The sequence below is a fragment of the Benincasa hispida genome, chromosome 9 (assembly GCF_009727055.1).
Source record: "Benincasa hispida cultivar B227 chromosome 9, ASM972705v1, whole genome shotgun sequence".
In the NCBI taxonomy this organism is placed as follows: domain Eukaryota; kingdom Viridiplantae; phylum Streptophyta; class Magnoliopsida; order Cucurbitales; family Cucurbitaceae; genus Benincasa; species Benincasa hispida.
In genome coordinates, this window is record NC_052357.1 from 58,771,356 (window position 1) to 58,797,344 (window position 25,989).

Consider the following 25,989-nt stretch of genomic DNA (forward strand, 5'->3'; position numbering starts at 1 on the left):
GCTAGATCTTGTAAATATTTTCAACAGTTTTACCATTTGAAATAATTTTTCTTAAATTGAGTATATTTTTCAAATAGTTTAATTAAACCTATTCACTCTCCTTTAGGGTTGTCATAACGGTCCAACACCAAACAATTAGATGGGTATCCTATGCCTTGCAGGCAATGAGGAGGGCGCTTTGTGACAGAGCAAAATAGCAAGGTATAGGTCAGAGAAGACTTCACAATTGTTCCAATTGTCTAAACATCCCATGTAAGGTTGTCGACAAAGCTTTGTTGTAGGTTTGATATATGGTGCCATGGTGATTTAGCACTCTTGCATCTGCCAATATATTGGATAGTTCCAGGGCACTGTGATATTTTGCATCAATGAGTTTTTTCCACAAACTATGGGATCAGTATAATGCATCCACAGCTACTTGCCAAGAAAAGCAATATTTTTCACCTTCATCTTGTCAATGCCAAGGCCTTCTTTCCCTTTGGGCAAAGTGATAAAATTCTATCGAACAAGGTGTGATCCACCATCTCTTTCAGCACCCTTCCAAAGGAAATCTCTCATGAGCTTTTCAATGGTTTTGTATATTGATATGGGAGCCTTAAAGCGAGATAAGTAGTATGTGGGAATATTTTTGGGAAAAACCTTTCCCTTCTATTGCAAGAATAAATAGAAAAATAACGACAATAAAACCGTAGAAAACACCCAACTTAGAAAAAAACCATGACTTACTCGAAAGAAATCTACTATGTGAAAAATTATTACATTCACATAGAAAAATTCTCTTCCCGTTCCCAATTACAATACTTTCTCAAAACATTTGACTACTCACACCTTTTTACCACTCTCCAACTAGAGAATATAAAAGGAATTTGATTAGAGTTAGCACACTAAGGTTAAAGTGTTTCTAATTTGGATAACTTAAAACTAGAGGCATGAGCTCATTTTATAGGCTTGGAGCCCATCTCTATGGTTCAATTTAACTGATTTGGGACAAATTACACTTCTATTATTTTGCCAAAAACCTAACAGATTCCACCTTGGCAAGATATTTGAAGAATTCACAGCTTCTGCAACACCCATTATTTTCATCAACAATCATAATTCTCATCTCATAGAATTATAACACACTTCACCATAAAAAGTAGACCATTTGGAATACCACCTCCTTTTTTGTCACATGCCGATAAATCTTGCTCATATTTATAAGGGCAACTTCCACCTACTTGGCTCACCTGGAAGTCCTTTAGTCATCAACAAAACATCCACCACACACCTTTCATAACTATAGTCAATGTATGTGTATAAACTTGTGGAACCGCTAACATCACATCCTCTATCATGGTAAAGTGGATATACCACGAGGATGAATTTTGTCTTCTTTAAAGGAAGTCACCGTCTCCTCTGACGAGAAAGACACCATCAGCATCTGATCTAGAACCCTTTGCCTAGACTGTCTGTATGCCCAGCAACCCATCTCTGCTTGAAGACTCTCTTTTTTAAACCTCTATTGGAATCACTCCGAAAATACATTGCAACTCCATCACCACTTAACCTGTATTTGTGTAAACCATTTTGTATCAACACATCCTTGACTTGCACTTGCCACAAGTCAAAGTTGATCCTTGTATCAATTTTTTCCACATCAAACTCCATTGATCTCATAAAGCCTTGACACACATCTGCTTCACTCCTAGTAAATCAATAAATAGTGAATAAACTACACTATTCACAAACACCACAACCTGTTTCAAGAATTATTTTTTGATAACAAAGCTGCTGGAAAAACCTCCCACTTCTACTACAGGAATAAGCAACAAAATAATAGAGAAATTAAAGAAAAAAATAAAAGTGGAAACACAAGAATTTATGTAAAAAACTCCAAACTCGAAGAAAAACCACAACCCACTAGAAAGAAACTCATTACAGAACAATTCTCTTCCCAATCTTAATTACAAGAGCACTCGCTTAATGCTTTTGACTACTCACACATTTTGACTACTCACACCTTTTGTCTACTCTCAAGCTAGAGAATACAAAATAAATTTAATTAGAGTTAGCACACAAAACTTAAAGTGTTTCTAACTGGGACAACTTGAAACTAGAGGCATGAACTTCTTTTATAAGTTTGGAGTTAATCTCCATTCTTCAATTTAATCGACGTGGGATAAACTGCACTTGCAATATTTTACATAAAACCCAACAAATATTGATAAGGACGACTTGAATAAGAATCAATCTTCCCCCTAGATATGTATGACTACTTCCATGAATCAAACTTTGTTTTTTCAACTTTCTCAATGATAGGAGTCTAGAAATCTTGTGCCTCAGGCTTCCCACCTAACGATATGCGAAGGGTGATGCCGAGCAATTAATATTTGAATGTGTGGGAAAAGTTATGTAGCAATTAATATTCAGGTATAAATGAAATGATCAATGAGAGAGGAAGATTATGAGGCAACGTGGGATTAGGGAGAGATTATGAGAGAGGGTGATCAAACAAAAGATAAGTTAGCCATTATATAGAAAAATTAAGGATAAAATTGTCCAAAAAATTCTTCCTTAATTCATACGTTTATAGCTATTATAGATTGTAGACGTGGGATTGGAAAATCAAACCTGATGTTTATAGTGAGGTTAACACATTTACTAGCAAAATCATTATGATAATTATTAAGAGTGATGTCAAATTATTAATTAATTAGTATTAATATTAATTAATTCTAATTAATTACATATGGTAATAAGTTAAAATTAGTTAAGTTTATAATTAATAGAATTAATTTATAAAATTAATTATTCATTATATTAGTGCAATCGATTAAATTTTTTGTCCATAATATTGTTTTCGATTAATTAATTCAACTAATGGCCTTCTAAGAATTAACCCAATTACCTCATGGTTGGTTACCCAACTGATTTTTCTATTATAAACCTATTTTATCTATTTAACATATTATTAGTTAGAAAAATGGTTTTGCATTTTTTTCTGGTCATTTGATTATTGATAATTTGGATAATGTAAGTCTATAAGGTCCCTTGCTAACTCACCACGGACCAACAAGGATCAAATATATTAAAAGAAATTAGAAATATTCAAAGGTATGAGAAAAAATATTAATTGTATTGGATACAATTAACTATATAATTTAAAATTTATTTAAATGATATTCAAATTATAACTTTATAATATGGAGAATTAATTTATTTGAATATAATTCAAATAATTGATTATTTATTTTGACGAGATCCGTATAAATAAATAAATTATTTAATTTGAATAAGATTAGAATTAAATAGATATTGAGAGAATTAATTTATTTGAATATGATTCAAATAATTAATTATTTAATTTGAATGAGATTCAAATTAAAGAGAATCTATAGAAGATAAATACCTAAATATGATTTAAATATTTTAAACTTTTTAATATGTGATATTGAATGGAAAGATATTTTTTATTAGATATTTAAGTATTTCGTCTAATAGGATTAAGAGTGACCAGGTAGAGATCTATAAATATGGCCCTAAGGAGCCCTCATAGAACTCACTTTTATACTTCTACTCTCTACAACATAATCTCTAGAGTCATTATGTAAAGAATTCTCTCAATTTTTTTAGACTTGTTCCCTAAAAATTCTTCTTCCCTATTCCCTCTCCTCTTTCAAGAGTGATTCCCCCAAACTTGATCTCTCCTAGAGATATAGCAAGGAAAATCTCGTGGAAAGGGCAGACATCAAGGAGAAAACTACTAGTTCAAGGAGAAGATTTTGCTACAATTGTGGATCAGCAAATGTATGTTGCTTAGCCTTTTTTTTTCGATTATTAGTATTTTTAATTCGTTCAAGAAATCAAAGAATGCAATCACAGTCTTCCTCTAAGATTCGATCCCTTGACGTATGGCCTTCATTAAGGAGAAAGATAGGTTGGGTTTCAACGATATCCATATGTTCAATCAAGCTTTGTTGATAAAACACACATGGCACATTTTAGAAAGAGAGAGCTCGAATATTAAAGGTGAAATATTTCCCAAATTCCTCTTTTCACTAAGTAGGATTGGACTATCAACCTTCCTATACTTGGTGAATCTTTTTATGGGTCATGAGCTTTTTATCAAATGTGGGCGTTGGAGGATTGGTGATGGTCGATCGATCAAGACTATTTTCAAGCCCCCCCCCCTTTTTTCCATCTCGTTTCTGTGTCCTCAGTGGATAGTTTGATTTGTGTTCGAAAATGGAATCAAACTCTGTTAACAGAGTTATTGTTTTCATAAGATGTTGAGATTTTTCGGAGTATCCTGTATACTCCACAACTCGACCAAATAGTTTCTTTTGATATCATTATAAAAAGAGTGTGTATTCCATGAAAAGTATGTACAAGTTAGCTCATGCTTCAATTATGGTAGCATCGTCTACCTCTAGAAATTGAAATGGATAACTTTGGGAGATTGATGTGTTCCCTCTCTATCCCCCAAAAAACGAAAATTTTTATGTGCTGTGCTTGCCTAAATTCTCTCCCTACGTGTAATGTCTTGGCTTGTCGCTCTATCATTGCTTGTGGAGATCCTCCATTTTTCTATTGTGCTCTTGAGTCGAGTATCCATGTTCTTTAGTATTGTAAAGGAAGCAAACACATCGTCTCTCTGACCTCCTAGTATTCATTTCGTTTAAATGCATTACACTGGTGTTGCTTCTCTTCTATGCAGGGCTTCTGAAATGTTGAAACAATTGGATGTATATATCTTTTCCCTTATTGCATTTGCCATTTGGCATGAGCACAACCAACTAGTTTTTTATGGCCAAATCTTTCCTTTTTTTCATTCTATATGGTGGGCAGTAAATCTGGTGGAGTCTATCAATTATCAGCCTGAGTTGGTTCCTGATCCTTCGAGTCGTTCTCCCTCCTTGATTATGCTAGCTCCCCATTGGTCAACCCCTCCACCAGACTCGTTTAAGGTGAACTCTGATACTGCTTATTTGGATGGAAAAGTTATTGTCGATGCCATTGTTTGCGATTCATGTGTTGATGTTATGCTCATTATGGAAAGTCACTTTCCTTTGATGGGATCCGTGGATCTAGCAGAAGCTATTGCCATGTTTATTTGGGTTTCCAATGCTCTTGATTCTGGTATTCCTCTCTTTGGGTTGAAACTGAATCCAACATTCTTTGGAACTTTTTGGTTTGGAATTATACCTGTGCGAATGAAATACAGACTTTCGTTGAGGCTCTTAGAGATCTCCATCGTTCTGACACTATCCTTGGTTTTCCATAGGTTAATCACAAGTATAACTCCCTCACTCATGGTTTAGCTACCCATACTCGACATTTTAGACCCTTCGCTATGTGGCTTGAAGACCATCATTCATGAGTGGAATCCGTCATTCGTTATGATTTACTTGTTTCTTAAGTCTATTTGTACAAAAAAAGTTTCATCCCTATGTTTTAAATTTTTTTTAGAATAATTGCAATTCTTGAGATCAGATGTCACAGTATTAATTTTTTTTATCGAAGTATTAACATTTCCATCGATATTTTGACATTTTCATAATCAGTCGAAATCGACATAAAGGGGTGAGTTGGCATTTCCATTATATCGTAAAAGATCATGAAACATAAAAATAAGCAACAAAATGTCACTAATATGGATATAATATAAATAATAAATATTTTAACATGTTTAAAAAGCATAAATGTTTTATTTTCTAATTGAAATATTTTTTACATTTTTGTTATAATTTTGTTAAAAAATATCCATTAATATTTTTTATCATTAATTGCATATAATTGAAACCTCGATATTTTTGTTGATGTCGTCATTGACCATTTGAATTTGGGTTCTACTCTAAAGTTATTTACCAATGAGATTACTTGAAGAATAATATTTTGACTGTTAATAGAGTGATATGTATGTACTCTGTTTTTATTGTCCAATCATATAGCATAATTACATGGTAGCAACTTTTTGTATGGAGCAATACTTGGGTAAAATCTAAACTGAATCTAAGTCTCATGCTTTCCTTACTCTATACACATCAAAAAATAATTAAAAAATAAATAAATTTTCACATGTTAATTTTAATTGAGAGTAGTAGGAATTATACAAAGATGAGTGTGGCACATGTAGTATCCAAATTTTTTCCTCTTGTATGTATGTACAATGTAGTTATCGCTGGCAAATAATTTTTTAGATAATTTTAATTGAGAGCAATAGATACTATACATTAGAGATCTATAAATATGGCCTTAAGGAGCCTTCATGGAACCCACTTTTATACTTCTACTCTCTACAACATAATCTCTACAGCCATTATGTAGAGAATTCCCTCAATTTTTAGAGAATTGTTCCCTAAAAAATTTTCTTCCCTATTCCCTCTCCTCTTTCAAGAGCGATTCCCTCAATCCGATCCTTCTAAGAGATATAGCAAGGAACATCTCGTGGAAAGGGAAGACTTCAAGGAGAAAACTACTAGATCGAGGAGAAGATCTTGCTACGACTGTGGATCGCAAATGTATGTTGCTTAACCTTTTCTTTTTTATTATTAGTATTTTTAATTCGTTCATGAAATCAAAGAATGTGATCATAGACTTCCTATGGAATTCGATCCCTTGACGTATGACCTTCCTGAAGGAGAAAGGTAGGTTGGGCTTCTACGATATCCATATGTTCAATCAAGCTCTGTTGGTAAAACATACATGACACATTTTAGAAAGAGAGTATTCACTTATAGTTTGAATATTAAAGATGAAATATTTTCCAAATTTCTCTTTTCTCTAGGTAGGATTGGACTATCAACCTTTCTATACTTGGTGAAGCTTTTTATGGGTCACGAGCTTGCTATCAAATGTGGGCGCTGGAGAATTGGTGACGGTCGGTCGATCAAGATTTACTTTGATCAATGGATGCCTAGATAAACTCTTTCCAAGCCTTTTTTTTTTTTTGCGTCCCTTTCTATGTCCTTAATGGATAGTTTGATTTGGGTTGGGAAATAGAATCAAACTCTGTTAACAGAGTTATTCTTTTCACAAGATGTTGAGATTATTCGGGGTATCCCCTATACTCCACACCTCGATCAAATGGTTTCTTTTGATATCATAATAAAAAGGGTGTGTATTCCACGAAAAGTATGTATATTAGCTCAGGCTTCAATTATGGAAGTATTGTCCACCTCTAAAAATTGAAGTGGATAACTTTTGGAGATCGATGTGTGCCCTCTCAATCCCTAAAAGACATAAAATTTTCAGTGATGTGCTTGCCTAAATCCTCTCCCTATATATAATGTCTTGGCTCGTTGCTCTATCATTGCTTGTAGAGATCCTCCCTTTTTCTACTATGCTCTTGAGTCGAGTATCCATGTTCTTTAGTACTGTAAGGGAAGTAAACACAAAACATCTGGTCTCTCTAACCTCTTAGTATTCATGTTTTTCAAATGCATTACACTGATGCTGCTTCTCTTCTTTGCAGGGCATCTGAAATGTTGAATCAATTGGATGGACAAATCTTTGTCCTCATTGCGTCTACCATTTGGCATCAACATAACCTTCTGGTTTTTTTTATTGCCAAATCTCTCTTTGTTTCATTCTATTTGGTGGGTGGTAAACCTAGTGGAGTCTATCGATTATCAGTCTAAGTTGGTTCTTAGTCCTGTGAGTTTTTCTCCCTCCTTCGTTATGTTGGCTCCCCATTGGTGAACCCGTCCACCAGATTCATTTAAGGTGAACTCTGATACGGCTTATTTGGATGGAAAAGTGGCCGTCGATGCCATTGTTTTCTATTCATGTGTTAATGTTATGCTCATTATGGAAAGTCACTTTCCTTTGATAGGATCCGTGGATCTAGCAGAAGCTATTGCCATGTTTATTTGGGTTTCCAACACTTTTGAGTCTGGTATTTCCCTCTCAAGGTTGAAACTGAATCCAACATTCTTTGGAACTTTTTGGTTAGGAATTATATCTTTGTAAAGGAAATACAAACTTTTGTTGATGCGATCTCAGAGATCTCCATCGTTCTAGCACTATCCTTGGTTTTCCATGGGTTAATCGCTAGTGTAACTCCATCGTTCAAGGTTTAGCTAACCATGCTCGACATTTTGGACCCTCCGCTGTGTGGCTTCTAGACCATCTTTCATGAGTGCAATCCGCCATTCATTATGATTTACTTGTTTCTTAAGTCTCTTTGTACTAAAAAAAAGGTTCATCCCTATGTTTTAAGAATTTGTTAGAATCATTGTAATTCTTGAGGCCACGTGTGTTCTATTCACATTATTAATTTTTTTTATCAACATGTTAATATTTCCATCGATATTTTCACATTTTCATAATCAGTCGAAATCGACATAAAGGGGTGAGTTGGTATTTCCATTATCTCATGAAAAATCATAAAACATAAAAATAGCACCAAGATGTCACTAATATATCCATCAATATAATATAAATATATTTTTTAACATGTTTAAAAAGCATAAATGTTTTATTTTCTAATTGAAATAGTTTGTACTTTTTTGTATTATTTTGTTAAAAAATATCCACCAATATTTTTATCATTAATTACATATAATTGAAACCTCGATATTTTTGTTGACATCGTCATTGACATTTTGAATTTGGGTTCTACTCTAAAGTTATTACCAATGAGATTACTTGAAGAATAAATACTACTGTTAATAGAGTGATATGTATGTACTCTATTTTTATTGTCCAATCATATAACAGAATCACAAGGTAGCAACATTATGTATGGAGCAATATTTAGGTAAAGTCTAAACTAGATCTAAGTTTCATGCTTCTCTTACTCTATACACACAAAAAAATAATTAAAAAATAAATAAATTTTCACATGATAATTTTAATTGCGAACAGTAGAAACTATACATTAGATGAGTGCAACACGTAGTATCCAATTTTTTTCCTCTTGTATGTATGTATAATGTAATTGTCGCTGGTAAATAATTTTTTATTTTTTATTTTTTGAGGAAGCTGGCAAACAAACTAATATTAGTTAGATTGATTATTATTGTTTATTATTATTATTGAAATGGTGAGACTAATAATATTATTTGTTCCACATCCGACAATTTAGATATTATCGTTAAAACATCTGCATTGGATACCTTAATAAGAAAAAGAAGAGAGTTAAATGACACAGAAATGAATAATATCTCTTCCATTCCGACGAAACTGATTCACATAATAAAGTTTGTTGTCTGAATTAGATAAAGACAATGCTTTTGAAATTGCGATTTGAGATTGGTAACACCATTGTCATCATATTTTTCGTTAATTACCTACAAAACAGACTGCAATGACTAAAATGTTACTGAAATCAAAGCTAACGGGTTAAAATTGCAAATTTAAAGACCACGTTGCTTTTAAATTCAAACGGTATAACCTTTTCAAAAATTACTAAAGTCTATTTTTATATTTTTTTAAAGAAAATATTTATTTATTTTTTAAATATTTTTTTAGTTATAAAATTTTTATTGCATATTTTCCGAATTGTAATACTTCGATAAATGTATAATAGGTCAATCTATAAATATGATGGAAGAGTGATAAGCTCATGAACTTTTAATTTTATGTTCGATAGATTTGTGATATTTTTTAAAAAAATTTATCTAATAGATTATTATATCTTTGAAGATAAGGTTTGAGAATAACACAAGGTTGGGAGAATAAGGATCTTGTAATTTTTTATCTAATAGATTATTATCTCCTTAAAAATAATAGTTTTTCTCCCTAATATCCCCCTCAAACATGGTGTATGTTCAACAACACTAAGTTTGGACCGTAGGCATTGAGACTAAGAGTGAGTGAGAGCTTTTATTCACTCCCTCCCAGATTACCTCCTTAACCCAAAAGGGAATATGAAGACAGCAGATGTCAACTCTCTTATGACATCCACTACCCATCTCAACCTTAAAACCCTACATTCCAAACCTTGTGCACTTGATAAACAATTTATAGGCATGTAGTCAACTAAACACTCTGCAATAACAATACGAAGCCAATTCAGAAGCATAAGCTATATATGTACATGCCAAAACAGTTAACATGACAATGAAATCCATCTCAAGTTTACCCTTAGCCCTAATATGTGAAGGAACTCATTTTAAAGAGATCCTTGAGCGAAAGTGGATCGTCCAAATTTTATTTTGATTGAAAAAACAAATTTACAGTAAACATACGAGGTATGCATTCTTAACAAATTACAACATGCTTTTTGTTAAGAAATAAAGTTCAGGAGATAATACCTTTGAAGAACGTTTCTTCGTGTAAAACCTTCGAACTATCACGAACTCAAAAACAGCAAACCTTGAAGACTCTCTTCAAGAACTTCACGAACCAAAAGAGAAGACACAACCACTTGGAGCCTTTGGTATACTCAGGGTGAGAGTCAAGGAGTTGTGGGCTCTCACTATTTTTGTTAGGAGGGTGAGTTTGATTTTGAAGGAGGAAGAAGATTGAGGAAGATACAGAACAATTTTTTGATATTCTCTATCGTATAGCAAAGCTCTCAAAAGTGTAATGCTCAACATAAGTCTGTAAGAAAGAAAAGAAAAACTAAATTATTTTATTCCAATTTTCCATAAAACCACTTAGCCACCCACTAAGGTGGTTGGAGAGAAAAGAAGAATAATTATAAAAAAATAATAAAATTAATATAAATAAATATGATAACCAACTTATCATATCTTATTTATATTAAACTATCTATTTTATCAAATATAACACATAATTTATATTTTTAATATTGTATCATATACAATATAAACTACAGTTCATTTTCTCTATTTTATAACATTTAATATAAATCATATTTATATAAAATTTAACAACTATGAATCACATTCATAGATGGTATATTTTAATCTTATTCAAATATTTATTTTCTCCAATTAAACAATAATACATCAAATACATTATAACAATTATATCATGTATAATTGAATCAATTTAATTATATCATATATTATTAAATTCCCTCTTATTAATTTGAACAATTAAAATTAACCCAAATCCTTTTGAGCTATCAAGGGGACCTTATAGACTTGTAGCTTGAAGATCTAACGGTACATGAATAATTAATTAAACTCTTTTTAACTGTCGGGCTTTACACTAAAGTCTGACAGTTGCACTCTTTGCACTACAAATATATTTCTATTTTATGGAATTTAATATAAATCATATTTATATTAAATTTGACAACTATGAATCACATTCATAGATAATATATTTAAATCTTATTCAAATATTTATTTTCCCCAATTAAACAATAATGTATCAAATATATTATTAACAATTATATCATATATAATTGAATCAATTTAATTGTATCATATATAATTAAATTCCCTCTTATTAATTTGAACAATTCAAATTAACCCAAAAATTGATTCTCAACTAAATCCTTTTGAGCTACGAAGGAGACCTTATGGACCTGTAGCTTGAAGCTCCAACGATATGTGAAGAATTAATTAAACTCTTTAATTACATTATTCACCATCTGTTAACTGTCAAATACTCCACTAAAGACCGACAGTTGCACTCTTCGCACTACAGATATATGTATGTGTCCATTGGATATGACCAATCAACAATACGATGACCCTTCACAAATTGCTCGTATGTACAGCTGGACCAATTACCGTTTTACCCCTGTAGTTACATCTAACTCGTTAAGTACCACTGATCTCTCTAATGAACAATAGATCATAGTCCCACTATGACTAAACCCCTCTTGGGCCAAGAGAGGGTGTGATGCCAAATTGTTCAAGACCCGGAATCAGCCCTTATGGGAGCAATTTATCTACTTATCCCTACTTCGGGAAAGAAGTGAATTCTATCTTGTGTAACTGTGTTCTCAGCTCCCCAATCAGACGAATCCCCAAAATTGTAGGCTTGTTGAGTTGGCTATCTGGCCACTCTCACCTATATAAATCAAAGGATCGCCCTCATAGGCAGGAGTTCACAACTCACTCAGGATTAAAGTCATGTTACCTGTGGTCATCTTGGTGAAATGAAAGTCTCTATTATGAACGATGTTGTGGTCAGGTCTTATACAAACTCCTTTGTATAGAATATCTCCGCTCGCATGTCTAATACATGAATGATCAGGATTAGATCACTTGATAGTACTTTACAACAATTGTAGCACCTACAAAGCGAGTCATACTAGTAGTGTCACAAGGATAAGATACCTAACCTTATCCATATACTACAAATCATATAGGTTATCACTTAAACATGATCCACCTGTATGTCTCCACATACATGCTTAATTTACAACGATAACCTTGGATGTTAGTTTATTGGTTTGTGGTTAATATAACTAAAATGTCACATATTTTATAGACAAAGTGAATAAAAAGATCATATATTATTAATCACATAAGAGTTTGTTCATACAAAGTTTACAAACTATAGAACAAGACGAAATTTAGGGTATCAACCCCAACAATATGCACATATGAGTATACTTAAAGAAGATATGCTTATCCACCTAAGCTTCTTATATTCTGGGTCATCTGGAGATCTTGATCTTTGAGTGGTAAACTGGCTGCTAAACTAGGGTTTGGGGTGTTTACTAGTACTTGGGAAAAATGAAAACAGTGTTAAAGAGTGAGTTAAAGGGCCAGTAAGTGACCTTTTAAAATTCACTTTTAGTAAACATGGTATAATACATAAACGTACTCAGAGTAGAAACTTAATAAACTTAGGGCTCATTAAACATTAAAAGCATTAAAATATAACATATTTAAAAATGGTTTAGGAATCCTAAAAATCTTGAATATCAATCAAATCGTTTGAAAAACATCATCCTTTAGCCTTTGTTGAGGGAGAACCCTTTTTCTCAATCACTTAACATAGAATTCCTTAGCTGATGCAGAGTAATCTCGATGCAATCAGCGTCGTCAATATAGAACCTACATGCAGGTCAAGCCCCCTATGCTACTCAATGCCATGGATACTGTCATCCCTTAGGTATCAGAAGACCCGGATACCTTCATACCTTCAGTATCGGGTTTCCTCAACATAACATCATTGATTTTTTCTTAAAGTAAACTTTAATAAACACCTGCATAAAGTCAAATAATTAGATAATGGTTTGACTCATGGAATGCTAGTAAACATGCTATCAAACCTTCAAACCCAAGTATGTATCACAATCTCTTTAAAAACTCATCCCATATATGCTTTAGACTAGATTTGGAAACTACGAAAACATATTAAAGAACTTGTAGTGCAACTCAAAAAAGGCATGCTCAACTTCACATAAAAACTCAAGCTTTTAAAATAAAAGGGGACCATGCGTCCACCCATCACCAAACATGCTTTGAAAGCTATTCAATGTAAAGCATGTTCTGTAACAAGTAGACATCTTTGAAAAGTAGGCATTTCTGTAAAATGAGTAGCTATGTGTTGAAAACTCATTGAAAAAACTCAGTAGATTTATAAGTCTTACCTTATGAGAGTCAAATTATGTTCAAGTTAATGAAAACTAGGCACCACTATTTTTAAGTTACTTCCTCAAGTGGTTCTAGGCTTCCCCTATATGCGTTTGTCCTGTGGAAATAAGAGGAACCTTTGGTTAACGCCTTTAGCTCCTTGTTGAGTTTAGCTTCAATATTCGAATTAACACTATTATATAGAACTCCCTCACAATATTCTAAGTTTAAACTTAACTCAACGCATCATCATACTTAGCCATGCTCAACACTTAGGTAAATTCAACACATCACCACAATTAACCAATTTTTTACCTTGCAACTAGGTTGGTGGGTGGCAGCATGCAGACGAGTACTCATAGGCACTAAGATGTGCCTACCTTCCCTATGTGATGAGTGTTCATGGCTGCAACCCCTAGCGCGCCTCAAATATAGCACGCAATCTCACACTTGTGCGCACACACCTCGGCTAACACCCATCTACACCAGTATGTGCCCTCGTCAATCACGCGCACTCACCTACATACAGCTTTAGTCGGTCAACTGCTTGCTTATTCTTGGGTAGTAGCTATCTACTTATTCATCGAACCAAAATTTCATTCATCTTTCAGCTCAAATAACTTAAATTCCAAGCATTATCTAACAAACTTTCCTTCTAAGAACTTGGTCTAACTTTCTTACCTTAAATTTTCAGCCTCTGATTCCTCTTGATGAACTCGGAATCCTTCAATATTTCCATACTGCCTAAGCGATCCAAGAGCCTTGACACTTGAGTGGAAATTTTCAGTTTTTCAGCTCAAATTCGTGAGAATTTTCTCTTGGCAACCCTAGATCAATTTCAGCACTGGCCAACCTTCAGTTTGGCAGCAACATTCCTCCTTTGGCATAAGTAAATTGCACAAACAGAATTCTCAATTCCAACCTTCCCTTTTATACTAGAGATTGCATGATCAGATTGTTCATTAAGGTGACACTTTGCCAACTAATGCTTGTTTAAGGCCTCTAATCAGGCCACTTAGCCCATTAACCGGGTGATTAAGCTGGTTACTTCAGCCTTTCATGAATGCATAGGCTCGCGACCATGCAACCCTCCCTTCTCAACCAATGCATACCCTGATTGGCACTACACTCCCTTGGTCATCGCATCTCTAACCAACGCACACTTTTGTCTTGTCTTAGGCGTCTGTGCCTATGCCTGTCGCTCCACAACACATTAAATAACCTCTAAGCATGCCTTGGTGCCCTAAGCAACGTTGCATACCCTTTGGTCAGCCTGATGCCCTAACCTTCGATCCTTCCAGCCAATGAACTCCTTGTGGTCGCCTAGTCCTTGCCTTGGGCCACACCCTTTTGACCACACCTACTAACCTCTTAAGCATTACTATGCGACCATCATGCACTCACTTATTGTGGCGTTACTAACCTTCTTGTGAGGTTATTTCATCCTTGGCAGCCTTGGCCAAGTCCTACATTGCTAGGCACACTAACCTCAATATATGTAGCCATCATCACAAGCCTCCTACCTTGCCCGTCCTACATCCTGATGGAACATAAAGAACACATGCACAATGGAAGCGATGAAATCGACAACATTCTAATTGTATTAAAAATAAGAATAAGCATGGAAAGGGTTAGATAATACAACCTTTGAAGACTCCACCATAATCTTCCTCTCCCGAGCTCGATTGACACCACCAACGGTAAATCCCGCTATTCTTCGGTTGAATAACACAGTTTGGGACCAATATGTTAGTGAAAATAAAGGAATTTCACCATAGAAAGAAGGAGAGAAAAAAAAAAGAGGTGGAATATTTTAGATTAAAAGTTGTAGAAGCATTAGTCTTGAAAATTTAAAAAACAAAGTCTTTTGTAGAGAAAATACATGCAAAATCCCATTTTGCATGTCTTCCACCTCAAACATTATTAGCATGTAATCTCTAGGTGTCAAGCTTGGAAATGCCACTTCAAAGTCCACTTAGTGGGAAAATCCAACAATTGGATTTTTCCACTAACTAATTTTTTTATTAACAAAATGAAATACAATTTTCAAATTTTGGAAATTTTTTTCTTAAAAAAATTTCAATTAAATAAAAATAAACAAATTTAATGTCATATATTAAATAGTTTAAGACACCTAGCTTTAATTAATCACATTAATCATGTTTAAAAAACACTTTCATGGTAATGATCAAGTATACTCTAAAAAATAATTAATTAATAAATTAATTATTTAATTGTAAATTATATCTTATATAAAATACTATTCTCTTAAGACCGAATTTGAACATTTCAAATTCTTAGTTCACCCAATTCTTCATTTTTCTTTGTATTGAGCTAGCAAGAAGACCCGATGAACCTACAGATCATGGGCTCTAATGATCCGAGGCTAACTTGTCAAACTCTTTAACCTAGTTAATCAACAATCGTTAACTAACAAGACTGTCAACTATAACCTATATTTGCACTCCTCTCACTGTAGATATATTATGTGTCCATTTGATATATCCGTCATTAATAAGTTGATCTTTCACAGGTTGTTCGTAACCTCAGCTAGGTCAAATATTGAAATACCCTGAGTTACATTTTTTCTCCTTAAGTACCACTATCCTTCTAATGAACAATTGATTTAGAATCATAATCACTAAATTCATTCCCTCTCAGGCCAACAAGAGGATGGGGCCCTTGTTTAAGACCCAGGATCAGCCCTTAAGGGAACAACCTTTCTACTATCGCTAAAAAGATAAGAGTAAATTCCATCTTACAAATTCTATGTTCCCAACCATTTACCCGGTCTTATCCCTGAAATGGGAGGCATATTGAGCAGCGATCCTGAGCTTACTCTAACCTACACAGATTAAGAAATAATCACAAATAAACAAGAGTTCATAGAAAGCTCAGGATTCAAATCAAGTTATCTAGGACATCAAGAAGTGAAATTAATCAGTGTTAATAGTAAACAGTGTTAGTACGTAATAGCAATTATTTCGTGGTCTGTCTTACACAATCTTATCGTGTAGAACACCCACGCTCACATGTATCTACATGAACGAATTGATCACATCGTGTATGACACTTTACAATATTTGTAACAATCATAAAGTGAGTCGTATTCAATAGTATCTCCAGAAGTAGGTACCCAACTTATTCCAAGTACTATAGACGGTTTAGGCTATTTTACTCGAAAATGATCAAGTTTATGTCTCCACATAAAGTCCAGTATTCATGACAATAGCCAAGGGTTCGTAGTTTATTGGATTTAGAGTTATTAAACAATAAACAACACTTGTCTGAATAAACTTCATATATGTTTACTATTTACAAAACAACGAGTTTTAGGACATACAACCTCGCACATCCTCCCTTTAACCTTTGGACGCATAGCATGACAAGACCTTTCCTATTTCTTTTAAGTATCAAATTTCCTTATTTCACCCGAGAGCTTCATATTCAATACTTAGGGATTTTCCTTCCCTCCTTTTGCTTAGCTTCACACCCAACTTCCCTTTGCTCAAAGCTCTCAATATTTTACTAAGTATTGTCTAACAAGCTACCCGAGGCACACCTTCTTATTACATAGAGGAATTTCTCTTCTTCTTACCATTTACATACATTCTACATTGTATAAAAAAAACACTTAAGTTTAACACTTCCAAACATCATAAGCACATAATTAAATAAAAACAAACAAAATTACTTAGTAAAGTAGGTTTAGGGGTTTACATTTTGTTAAGGAGTCAACAAGCTGATTAGAAGTTGGGACATATCAGACATGAAGTGCTCGCGCAAAACTTACTCACGAGCAAAGTATACATCAATCTCTATATGCTTTGCATGAGCATGGAAAATTGGATTCCCAGCAAGTGCACTAACACTCAAGTTATCACACCATAATACAGAAGTTTGAGACAACGACAAAGCCAACTCAATCAGAAGTTTCTATAGCCGTATAATCTCAAAGGAGGCCTGAGCAAGGGCTTGATATTCGAATTCAGTGATAGACCATGCCACAACATTTTGTTTTTTAGAGGACAAGGAAAAAAGATTGTGTTGGAATAAACAAACAAGCAGCGGAAGAAAAACAAGATCATTAAGCATTCTAATTCATTAATTTGTGTTTCAAATTCAACATGCTCATAAACTAAAAAGCGAGTTTCAATACTAACCTTTCAAGTACCTCTTGAATCACAATCTTCAGCTGCAATCTCATTTTTCTTTGATTGTGAACCACCACAAGGTCTTCCTTACTATTCTCTTAGAGTCTTAGATTGAGTTGTGGGACTCAAACCAAGCTTGAATTAGGAAAATTGGAGGTGAAGAACTGGTTTTTCAACAATGTGAAGAACACTTCTCCAAACACTTTTTTTTAAGCAAAATTCAACTACTTGCATGCAGGATTTCTACTCAGAACTGAAGTTTATATTGCAGGACATTCAAGCAGTAAGCCTTATGCATGAATTCCAGTTCAAGCTTGAGAATTTGAGCTGTAAAATTAGTGAAACCATGAATGAGCTACTAGATTGAAAAAGTGAAAAATCCCACTTTGAGATTTTCTCATTTTCTTCATTTTTCATTTAATTTTGAAACTATTTACAAAATTAAATTTAAATTTCAGTTTTTAATCTTAAAATTAAAATTAAAATTTAATTTTACAAACATTAGTACAAAATTAATTTTTCTAATAAAATTAATAATAATTAATTAAACAATTTAATTAATTTAATATAAAATATTAAATTAATTTAACACCAATTCCACCACCATGAATCCCTATTCAAGAATTTAATATTTAAATCATATTTAAATATTAACCAATTCTCTAATTTTGTTTAATTCCAAAATTAAATTTGTAATTATATCACAAATAATTACTAATTCCCTTAATTCGTATTTGAACGATTCAAATTAACTTATCACACTATTTTAAGGCTTATCCGTTTGTGAGTTAGTAGAGGGACCTAATAGACTTTCAGATATGGGCTCCAACGATCCGAGATTAAATTGCTAAACTCTTTACACTGAATTAACCCCCATTCGTTAACTACCAGGTCACTCCGCTAAAGCCCGTAGTTTCACTCCCTTCACTGTAGATATATTGTGTCCACTTGATATAACCATGATTAATAACTTAACCCTTCATAGGTTGTTCGTAATAACGACTATGTCAAAAGGCTATTTTACCCCCAAGATTACCTTTTGTTCCTTAAGTCTCACTGATCCTCTAATGAACAATTGGTTTGTGATCCGATCATTAAACTGGGTTCCTCTTAGGTCAACGAGAGGGTGGGGCACCTAACCTTATTCATATACTATAGATCACATAGACTATTTACTCGAACTTGATCCACACCTATATCTCCACATAAAGTTCAAGTACTCATATAATAGTCATGGATATTTTAGTTTACTGGATTTATTTCTAAAACGAAACAAGAAATACATATATTCAATACAACTTTATTGATTCAAACTTCAGTAATAACTTTATTGAATTTATCCGAATAAGTTTATTGTTTACAAACCACGAGTTTTAGGGCATAAAACCCAACAGATTGTTGCCAAGAAACACACAAAAGGCAGTAACAGATTTCCTATCATTCACATTAGAGGCTCAGTTGGCATAAAAAAAAAGCTGAGATCTTGAGATCGGTCCTTGGTTGAAACAAGAGCCCATAGTGTCTAGTTCTAACAACATACTGAATAACATGTTTGGTAGCCTGCCAATGGGGATCCATCGGGCATTGAAGGAACTGACTCAGGTGATTCACAATGTAAGCAATGTTGGAATGCGTATGAGTAAGATACTAAAGTGCCCCGATGATGTTGCAATAGAGGAATGGATGATTGAACGGAGTCCCTCCATCATGAGAAAGTCATTTGCCCAACATGCATGGTGAGGCAGCTGGTTTGAAGATAGGTAACTTAAGCTTAGTGAGGAGGTCATTAGCATATTTGGCTTGATTAATAAGAAGGCCAGACTCCAGTTAGTGCATTTGAATGCCCAAAAATTAATTCAGAGTACCCATGTCTTTTAGAGCAACTTTGTTATCTAAAGTTTGAATAAACTGGTTGATCGTGACTTTAGCATCATCCACATAGACAAGTAGATAAATTATGGTAAAATCAGAGTGAAAAATAAAAAGAGAGGTATCGGGCCTTGAGTTAAGGAAATCCCAGGAAATAAGATCATCTTTCAGCGTGTGATTCTAGGCTTATGAAGATTGTTTGAGGCCATATATGACTTTATTGAGCTTGCACACATATTCAGGATGTAGAGAGTCCTCATACCCTTGTGGTTGCTTCATATAGACATCCTCATGAAGTTTTCCATTAGGAAAGGTATTATTAAAATCAAGTTGACAGAGCACCCAACTCTTGGTCATGGAAACACGAAGGATTACATTGATAGTGGAAGCCTTGAAGACTAGACTAAATGTTTCAATGAAGTTGACACCCTAATTTTGGCGGAAGCCCTTGGCCACTAATTGGGCTTTATATTGCTGAATAGACCCGTCTGCACCCGGTTTAAGCCAAAAAATCAATTTATTGTTGACAATGTTCATGGACGGCGAGGGTGGAACCAGGAAACAAGTGTTATTCGTTAGAAGAGCAGCGTATTCACTATCCATAGCCCATTTCCATGAGGGAGTAGCAAGAGCATCAGATACCCTCGCAGATTCAGTAACCCTACAGTCCATGGTGGAAGAAGAGATCCAAACTTTGGGTTTGAATATGTCGGATTTAATGGCGTTAACTGTTGCAGTATATCAGCAAGCAGCAGAAGAAAAAAGGATCAATAAGCACTCTAATTAATTAATTTTGGCAGTAACTAAAGCATGCTCATACTAAAACAAGAGGGTTTCAAGACATACCTTTGTAGAACTTCATAAAATCTTGATTCTCAACTGCAAACTTCTCTAAATCTTGTTGTAGACCACCTCAAGATCTTCCCCACTATTATCTTGGAACTTTAGATTGAGTTGTGGGACTCAAATAAGTTTGAATGAAGGGAACTTGGTGAAGAATTCACTGCTACAACCCACTTAAAGAACAACTTCTTCAACACAAAATTTTCAGCAAAATTCTATAGATGCATGCCTCAATTCGACTCCAATCTTCTTTATTTATTGCAGGTCTTTCATGCAAAGAAGATGACTGCATGATATGCAACTCATACTTGGAGTTATTGAAGCCTAATATAAGTGAGTTTTGTGTGAGCTAGTTGAAGGTTTAATGGAAAAAACAATAGTTTCGTTGTGTTATTTTTCAAACTTTTCAATTTTTTACCAAAATGATTTCAAAAATCAATTTGATTTCTAAAATTGAAAATATTATTAATTTTGCAAAATTAATTTTTCTAATAAATTTAATAAATGATTATTTAAACAATTTGATTAATTCTAATTAATTTAATAACAAATATTAAATTAATTTTACACAAATCCACCTTCATATATTTAAATCCTATTTAAATATTAATACCCTTATTCCGTTTAATTATTAAAATTAAACGTGTAATTCTATCTCATATAATTACTAATTTCATTAATTCTAATTTGAACATTTTAAATTAACATATCACGCTACTCTAAAGCTAATCTATTTACGAGCTAGTAGGGGGACCTCGCAGACCTACAGATCATGGGTTCCAACGATTCGAGATTAATTGGCTAAACTCATTACATCGAATTAACCCCCATTCGTTAACTAATGGATCAATCCACTAAAGCCCATAGTTGAACTCCCCTCACTATAGATATATTATGTCCACTCGATATAACCATGATTAGTAAGTTAACCCTTCACAGGTGTTTGTAAGAACGACTGGGTTAAATGTCTGTTTTACCCCTGAGATTACCTCTTGTTCCTTAAGTTCAACTGATCCTCTAATAAACAATTGATCTGTGATCCAATCAACAAGCCGAGTCCCTCTCGAGCCAATGAGAGGGTGGGGTCCCTTGTTCAAGACCTGGAGTCAGCACTTAAGGGAATAACCTTTCTACTATCTCTAAAAGCGGGTAGGAGTAAATTCCTTCTTGCACCCTATGTCCCTAGCTATCTATCCGGTCTTACCCCTGAAATAAAGGTTTACTGAGCTAGCGTTGTTGATCCAACCCTCACCTATGCAAATGTAAGGATAATCCCGAATAACCAGGAGTTCATAGTTAGCTCAGTATTAAGGTCAAGTTACATAGGTCATCACTTTGAAATAGTCGTTCTTAAATAGTATACAACATTATAAAGTAAAAGTGACTGATTTCATGGTTCGATCTTGTACAAACTCATTTGCACAGGACGCCCCGACTCCTCATGTCATAACATATATGAATTAGGATCACTTCATTTTTAGTAGTTCACAACTCTTTGTAACAAGTACAAAGTAGGCCGCATCCAATAGTTTTACCATAATAAGGCACCCAACCTTATTAATATACTATAGATCATTTTGACTATTTACTCGAACCTGTTCCACTTTTATGTCTCCACATAAATTTCAAGTACTCATGTAATAGTCATGGGTCTTTTAGGTTTATTGGATTTCTAATAAGAAATACATATATTCAATAACAACTTATTGACTTTTCAGAATAAGTTTTATTGTTTACAAACCATGAGTTTTAGGACATAAAACCCAACAAACTTCCACTTGGACTAAAACTCCAGTGGTAACTTATATATACAAATATATAAGACTGAGTTTCTGAGTTTTATAGAGAAATACAATAAATTAGGGCATCACATACCCATGGTTTACCATTTGGTATCCCATATTCGATATTTCTCCCACTTGCCCTAGGTTATTTCCCTGGTATTACTAGTCTTACTAGGTCATTCTCAAATACTTTAGCCGAGACAATCATTGTAAACATGTTAGTGTACAATAGACTTTTTATTAAACTACATGGGAAATGCAACTTATTCTTAATAATGACCAAGAAGTCATACTTTCCTCCCACTAAATTGAGGTACTTTCAACTCTTTGAGTAAGACACATCTGACTCGTTTTAACAACTTTTGTTAACAGTGTTAGAAATCTTTAAATTTTCTATACTTTTATTTCTAGCCGTTTTAAATATTTGAATATTTGAAAATGGCCTTTAACTAGTTTGATTGTTAACATAAGTTGCTATGAGATAGAACAAACATATCTTTCAAAAATGAACATTTCATTTACAACAAAAATATATACATTTTGTTCTATACAAGATAACAAAAGCAAGTATGATTATCAGACGGTAACATCTCCCACTGATTAAGCTGAGCAAGCGGTCCTCAAGAACTAGTTTGCCTGTTTTGCTTTCTCTACTCTCTTCTCAGCAAGATACTAAAGGCAGTTTCTCTTCCAGTGTCCTTCTTCGTTGCAGTGGAAACACTTTCCTTTTTCTGCAGTGTTGTTCTTGCTTTTCTTTTCAGCGGGTTTCTTGATGGACATTCATCTCTTATCTTCTCAGTGGTAATAACGTTTACTTCTGATTCTTTCCAACGGGTTACTCTGTGAATAGGAAGCAACATCTGGCTTTTTGAAGGACATTCATCTCTTCTCAGCGGTAGTAACGTTTACTTCTGATTCTAGACCTTTAGTTCTCAACATGGTCTGGTAAGCCTGTACACCATTCAGCAAAGTAGTTAAACTATATTCAATTTTATTCATGACTGCATTTGTGCAAAATTGCAGAAAAGTCTTCGAAAGAGATGCTAGAATAAAACTTACTTGATTCCTCTCATCAACAACAACGTCATTTACTTCTGCCACATTAAAGTGGATCATCATGTCTAGGACATGTCCACAAATAAAGGCCTCTCTTTCATTCAGCAGTTGTAAACGTACTTTATAGCATAATGTCTTAGGGAGAAGGACAGCTGCCCGAACATCCCTTGTAGAGATACCATAATTTCTTTGGCAGTACCTATATCCTCATGTTTCTTCGCCAAAACATCAGATATGCTAGCGGGGATATAAGCATGTGTTGGGGTCTATATCCTAAAAACTCACAGTTTGTAAAATAATAAACATTTTCTATTATCAATATACTTCTTATTGATCTCATAAATTGTATGAAAGTCTAAATCCAATAAACTAAGACCCATGACTATTGTATGAGTACATGAACTTTATGTGGAGATATAAGAGTGGATATGGTTCGAGTAAATAGTCAAAATGATTTATGGTACATGAATGAGGTTGGGTACCTTATTCTGGTAACACCATTGGATGCGGCCTACTCTGTAGTTGTTACAAAGAGTTGTAAAGTGATATATACGATGTGATCTGATGCGTACAGTTATGACATGAGGAGTGGGGGCGTCCTATGCAATGAGTTTGCATAAGATCAGGACCAAGAAATAAGTCACTCTTACTTTATAACGTTGTTTACTGTTTAAGACTGACGATTTCACCTAGATGACCTAGGTAACTCGATCTTAATACTGAGCTAACTATGAACTTCTGTTTATTCGGGATTGCCCTTAGATTAGCATAGTTGAGGGTTGGCTCAACAGCGCCAGCTTAATACGACTCCCATTTTAGGGGTAAGACCGTATAGATAGCTGGGGACATAGGGTGCAAGATGGAGTTCACACCTACCCGATTTAGAGATAGGAGAAAGGTTGTTCTCTCAAGTACGGAATCCAAGTCTTGAACAAGGGGCCCCACACTCTCACTGGGTTGAGAGAGTTTGGTTTAGTGATTGGATCACAAACCAGTTGTTCATTAGAGGATCAGTAGGGACTTGAGGAATAAGACGTGATCTCGGGGGTAAAACAAATATTTGACCCAATCGTTATTACAAACAACCTGTGAAGGGTCAACTTGCTGATTATGGTTAAATCATGTGGACATAATATATCTACAGTGAGGGGAGTGTAACTATGGGCTTTAGTGGAGTGACCCATTAGCTAACAGATGGGGATTAATTTGGTCTAATGAGTTTAGCCAATTAATCTCGGATCATTGGAGCCCATGATCTGTAGGTCCGCGAGGTACCCCTACTAGCTCGTAACGGACTAGCTCTAGAATAACGTGATAAGTTAATTTCAAACGTTCAAATTAGAATTAAGGGAATTAGTAATTATATGAAAAGTAATTATATGTTTAATTTTAGAATTAAACGGAATAGGAGAATTTATATATTTAAATATGATTTAAGTAAATAAAGATGGATATGTGTTAAAATTAATTTAATATTTGATATGAAATTAATTAAGTTTTATTTAATAATTAATTTATGAAATTAATTAAATTTTTATTTTTAAATCAAAATAGAATTTATAAAATCAAATTTTGATTTTTAGATATAATTGGAAAATTAGAAAACAAAGCACACAAAATGGAAAAACAAGTTTTTCCATTATCCATCTTTTGAAGTAGCTCATTCAAATGGCAATATCTTTGCCTTGTCTTCTCCAAGCATGAGCTGCAACTCATGCAATTCTTCTCTTTGCATGTTGATCTGCAATATAATGAAGAGATTGGAGTGAAAATCGAGCATGCGATCTATAGAGAATTTTAGAGAAAATTCGGGTTGAAGAAAGGGTTCTTCAACAAGGTTGCTACAGTGAGCTTTTCTCCTTCATCCCTTGATTCAAGCTTGTTTTAAGTCCCACAACTCAATCTAGAGCACCAAGAGAATAGTGGGGAAGATCTTGAGGTGGTCTGCAAAAAGATATGGAGAAGATGGCAACTGAAGATGGAGCTTTGAAGAAGTTTTACAAGAGGTATGTCTTGAAACCCATTCTTTTCTGCAAAAGCATGCTTTTTATTTTGTCAAAATTAATGAATTTGAGTGCTTAGATGATCCTTGAGCTTCCGCTACTGTTGATACAATTCTACAATTGGTATCAGAGCATAAAATAAGCATTCGTTTTGGTTTAGTTTTGGTTTGGTGGGTGTTTTATATGAGAAATATTAAATTGGTGCACTAATATGGTTTTCTGAGTTTTGGCTGTTTAATTCTCTTTAATTTCTCATTTAAATTTGTAATTGGGTCTTGCTTGATGAGTTTTAATGTGTTCTCAAGAGTCTGTAATTTATTTGGAGCCCTTAGAGTTGAAATTAAGCTGTAAATCGAAGAAACAAGCGAAGAGGCCGAGTTGCAATTCTAGAAAATCAGCTTCTATTCTTATCGTCATTTAGCTTTAGTAGCTAAATGATCATTTAGCTTCATGGGTTAGACGATGTGCAGAAAAGCTAAGCGATCATGTAGCTTTGGGCGTTGATCATTGAGGTATCCTGCGCTAGAGGATCGTGTACTTGTGAGAGCTAAATGATGCGTTCAATTTGTTGTACGAGCATTAAGCGATCATTTTGTTTTGGCGTGGGAACTAAATGTTACATTGAATTTACTATATGATGGTACTATGTGATCATTTAGCAACGATGTGCGCTAAGTGATGCGATGAAGTGCTATGTGATAGCGCTGAGCGACCGTTTAGAAGTGGAACTAAGCGATCGTGTAGACGAAGTGCTAAGCGATGCGTTGAAGTTTCTATGCGATATAACTAAACAATCACTTACCTACGATGCTGAACGACACGATGATGTTTTATACGATGGAGC

At 34.0% G+C, this 25,989-nt stretch overlaps 1 protein-coding gene across 1 annotated transcript; it reads left to right on the plus strand.

Moving 5' to 3' along the window:
- The first annotated feature begins 3,639 nt into the window (after positions 1 to 3,639).
- Positions 3,640 to 8,345, plus strand: LOC120085494. The gene is made up of 3 exons (XM_039041497.1): positions 3,640 to 3,789; positions 4,700 to 6,503; positions 6,770 to 8,345. Coding segments are annotated over exons 1-2 (606 nt in total). The 5' UTR covers positions 3,640 to 3,787; the 3' UTR covers positions 5,304 to 6,503; positions 6,770 to 8,345.
- Positions 8,346 to 25,989: the final 17,644 nt, after the last annotated feature.